Below are 4,058 nucleotides of genomic sequence, written 5' to 3'. Positions count from 1 at the left end.
AGGCTGGAGGAAGTGCCCATCTCTACTCAGGAGCGCCAGGGACCGGCTCCCGGGTTGCGCACACGTTCAAACGGAGTGCAGCATCGACCCACAGGCACAGCGTGGACGCCTAGCTCAACCTGCTTGAAACCTGAATACAAGACTGTTGACTATCATGTCGGGCCATTATTCCGACATCAGGGATTAGCTACTTAGCTGGTCTGCTCGGATGAAAACGCGCACCCGGCGAGGCCCTGAAAGGACCGCCTGCGGTGGGAGGGGCTCAAGGACGCGGGGAACCGAGCCGTGCGGAGGCGCAGCGGCGCGCGCGGCTGCAGCCGGGCCCCCCGCCCCCCGGCCCCGGCCCCGGCGCCGGCCCCCGCGGCTCCCCCGCGCCCGGTGTAACCCGAGCCCGGCCCCGCCTCTCCCCGCGCGCACCCAGGCCGGCCGGGCAGGTCGGGGCGGCGCGCCGTGAGTCACCGGAATCTAGGTGGGGCCCCGGCGCCCCGAGCCGCGTCCTCCGGGAGCCGCCTCCCCGCGGCCTCTTCCCTTTTGTCGCGCGGCCTGTGCTCGCGGGCCAGTCTCCACCGGCGTCCGAGCCCCGCGCGCTCCTCTCCTCCGCGCCGCCACCGTCGAGATGCTGCGCTGCGGCCTGGCCTGCGAGCGCTGCAGGTGGATCCTGCCCCTGCTGCTGCTCAGCGCCATCGCCTTCGACATCATCGCGCTGGCCGGCCGCGGCTGGCTGCAGTCGAGCGACCACATCCAGACGTCCTCCCTGTGGTGGCGATGCTTCCACGAGGGCGGCGGCAGCGGGTCCTACGACGACGGCTGCCAGAGCCTTATGGACTACGGTGAGTGCCGCCGCCTCCAGGAAGCCCTCCGGGCTGAGGCGGCTGGGTGTGCGCGGCCTTCGGCCCTCGGAAGCCGCCCTAGGTGAAAGGGCTGAACTGGGGCAGAGGTAGTGGGCGATTACAAAACGAAAAGAAAAGAAAAAAGAAAGGAAGGAAGGAAGAAAGAAAGAAAGAAAAAAAGAAGGAAAAAAAATCTCTTTAGAGCTTAGGTCATCTGACCTCAACAAAAGAAAGCAGTTGTAGTTTTGAGTGGCCCAAACCAGGCTGAACGCTAGGCGACAATGGCCCTAGTTCAAACTATGTTGTTTGTAGGGTTTGTCGGTTACATGCAAAAGGTGATTTTTCAGCCATCAAAGAGGTTTAGATGAGTAAATATAATGAACAAAGTCGATTTTCTTGGAGACCTACTGAAATCTCTTACCATTATGCCTCCTCCTCTGATTCTTCATAAGATTAAACTATACTGCCTTCCCCAACGTGTAAGTGTGATCGGTTGATTTTAATTAAGTGAAAGCAACTCATTCCATTTTTTAAAAAGGCCTTTCTGTCAAAGTTTTACCAGCTACATTTCAATGGGGGCTGCAGTTCTTTTAAGCGGCAGGCTAGTTCTTGTTAGTTTTTGTTTCAGGGCATGTCTTTTTTGACGTCAGTACGGCACTGCTGCCGAGGAAATTCAGTTATTTTCATCTGATTTGAAATCTACACAGCAAACACATCTTCTACACCAGCAAAATGAAGCAGAGTTGACAAACTGAATATATTGCAGTTGGAGTTATTTTATTTTTCCAGCATGGAGGCAGCCCGGGTGTTTTACTTAATCGACGCCACTGGAAACGAGCCCGTTCTTGCCCGCTGCCACCCCCCACGTAGGGTAGTTGCCAAGAACAGCTGGGATCTATTGTGATTAGCGATGTGTGCCTGGGGTGCTGGGGAGGAGCCTTTAAGTCGGAGCAGAATTCAAAACTTAAAGCAAAATGCTATTGAATGGGGCTGTAGCCACTGAGTTTAAAACCAAGGAGCAAGCCTACCCTGCCTTTTTCCATTCCTTGCTAGGACTACTGACTTGATTCTTTACTCCTAAGTGGCCTAGGGCATTTATTTCTGGTTCTGGGGGCCCCTATCCTGAGGTTGGTGCTGTGTCTTATCTACTGTGGAATTGTTTGGAAGTTCTCACCAGGAGCTTGCTCCACAAAGGGAGGCATGGTCCTCATTAGCAGGTAATAAAATGTAAAGACCGCATGGAATTCCTGCTTTCCTTAAAGTCTGTGCCTTTCCTCTCTTCAAACAAACAACACGCCAGCCAGAGTTTCTATTTTCTCAGATCTCTTAGGGCTTTAAAGGGAATTCATTTCTTTGAAGTAATACATCTGTCTTTTAGCTAAAATGTACTAGAACTCAGTCTCTTTGGAGGCTTACGAGGACAGCTTATACAGAGGTGTTTGTTAAGCAGACTTGATCATCAGACTTCAGAACAACGACTAAGAGTTCTCCGCAGTCCTTGGCCTGTGAAGAAGGTTAGCGCTGGAAGAGAAGGGCCATCAGCACTACTGCTGGGACATGATGTGGCCTGCAAGGCTCTCCCTGGCTGTGGCTGCAGCCCTCTTGTGAAACTCACACAAGGTGGTTCTTATTTTTCTTGACTTGCAAGATGAGCTCACCTTCCTAGGGCGTGGCTCCTGCAGCCTCAGAATCATAGAGTGCTTTGTATATGGAAGGGAATAAGCAGGTTTTGTTGCCTTAATTTTTTAATTAGAAGTCTAAAGCATTAACTTTTGTAATTGTAAAGACAACACTGGTCTAGTGTATAAACTATGTTTCAATTTGATATAGAAGTTGGTTTTTGGTGGGGCGCCCGGGTGACTCATTCCTTTGAGCTTCCTACTCTTGATTTCGACTCGGGTCGTGATCTCAACCCTTCTTGGGTTGGAGCCCCCGGATCAGGATCCTCCCTGACAAGTGCGGAGCCTGCTTGGGATTTGCTCTCCCTCTGCCCCTCCCCCACTCACATTCTCTTTCTCTCAAAATAAATAAACTTTAAAAAATTGGGTTTTGGTAAAGTTCAGTTTTCCAACTGGGTCTTGAAAAATCTGTTAATACCTTTATGATGTGGCAAGACTGATTTTCCTAAGTGGGGAGTGGCCTTAACATCCCAATTCAGTTATACCTCTGACCTTTGCAAAGATAAGTGCCAATAATGTGTGAGATGCAGCTTTTGCTCAAGACCTAGAACCAAATCAGGAATCCAGGATCCACCGTCAGTAGGTGACCATGGGAAGAAGAATTTTGATGTGAACCCTCAGAGAGGTCCATTTCGTGCTGTTCTGGTCAGAGATGAGTTGAGTGCTTATTGTACTTTCACTTCATGTTCTGCCGTGGATGTTGGCTTGCTTCACAGGTGTAGAAATTGTGTATTCCCACACTGTAGGGTGATTATCTAGGCATCTCTGAACCCTGGAGATTTTCAGATAACCTCAAGTAAGGCTTTGCCGAAAACAGTATGTTTCCAGGAGGTTTATCTAAAATGTAGGGAGCAGTTTACGAACTCTCCCACGCATGTATAAACACAACAAAGAGTAAGGTGGAGAGCTGTAATTAAAATATCTCAATATAGAGGATTGAGTTGTGTACATCCACTTTTTAAAAACTTCTTGATATGTACTAGAACAAAAATGTGATTTGCCATTGTAACTTAAAAAAATTTTTTATGTTTTATTTATTTTTGAGAGACAGAATGAGCAGGGGAGGGTCCAAGAGAGAGAGGGAGACACAGAATTCTAAACAGGCTCAAGGCTCTGAGCTGTCAGCATAGAGCCTGTTGCAGGGCTCAAACCTGTGAACCTTTGAGATCATGACATGAGCCGAAGTCGGACACTTAACTGTCTGAGCCACCCAGGTAACTTTAAGCCACCCGTGTAACTACCATTGTAACTTTTAAGAACGTATACCTTTTTATTACAAAGTGCTTGACCATCTCTTTTTATTAATATTCATAACATTAATATGCTCATTTTGATATTAAAAACACAAGTATTAGGGGCGCCCGGGTGGCGTAGTTGGTTAAGCGTCCGACTTTCGCTCGGGTCATGATCTCGCGGTTCGTGGGTTCGAGCCCCGCGTCGGGCTCTGTGCTGACTGCCAGCTCAGAGCCTGGAGCCTGTTTCAGTCTGTGACTCCCTCTCTCTCTGACCCTCCCCCGCTCACGCTGTCTCGCTCTCTCTCTCTCTCCTA

At 49.9% G+C, this 4,058-nt stretch overlaps 1 protein-coding gene across 1 annotated transcript in view; it reads left to right on the top strand.

The window, feature by feature from the left end:
- The first annotated feature begins 519 nt into the window (after window positions 1-519).
- LOC120239353 (p53 apoptosis effector related to PMP22) overlaps window positions 520-4,058 on the top strand; it is a 16,351-nt gene continuing 12,812 nt past the window's right edge. The window contains exon 1 of the mRNA XM_039243561.1: window positions 520-830. Coding sequence (XP_039099492.1) covers window positions 617-830 — 214 coding nt within the window. The 5' untranslated portion in view covers window positions 520-616. The remainder of the gene's footprint in view (window positions 831-4,058) is intronic.

The sequence above is a fragment of the Hyaena hyaena genome, unplaced genomic scaffold (genome assembly GCF_003009895.1).
Source record: "Hyaena hyaena isolate Hyena2069 unplaced genomic scaffold, ASM300989v1 scaffold_229, whole genome shotgun sequence".
NCBI classification, from domain to species: domain Eukaryota; kingdom Metazoa; phylum Chordata; class Mammalia; order Carnivora; family Hyaenidae; genus Hyaena; species Hyaena hyaena.
Note: the sequence above shows the minus strand (reverse complement) of the source record. Positions and strands in the feature narration are given on the sequence as shown.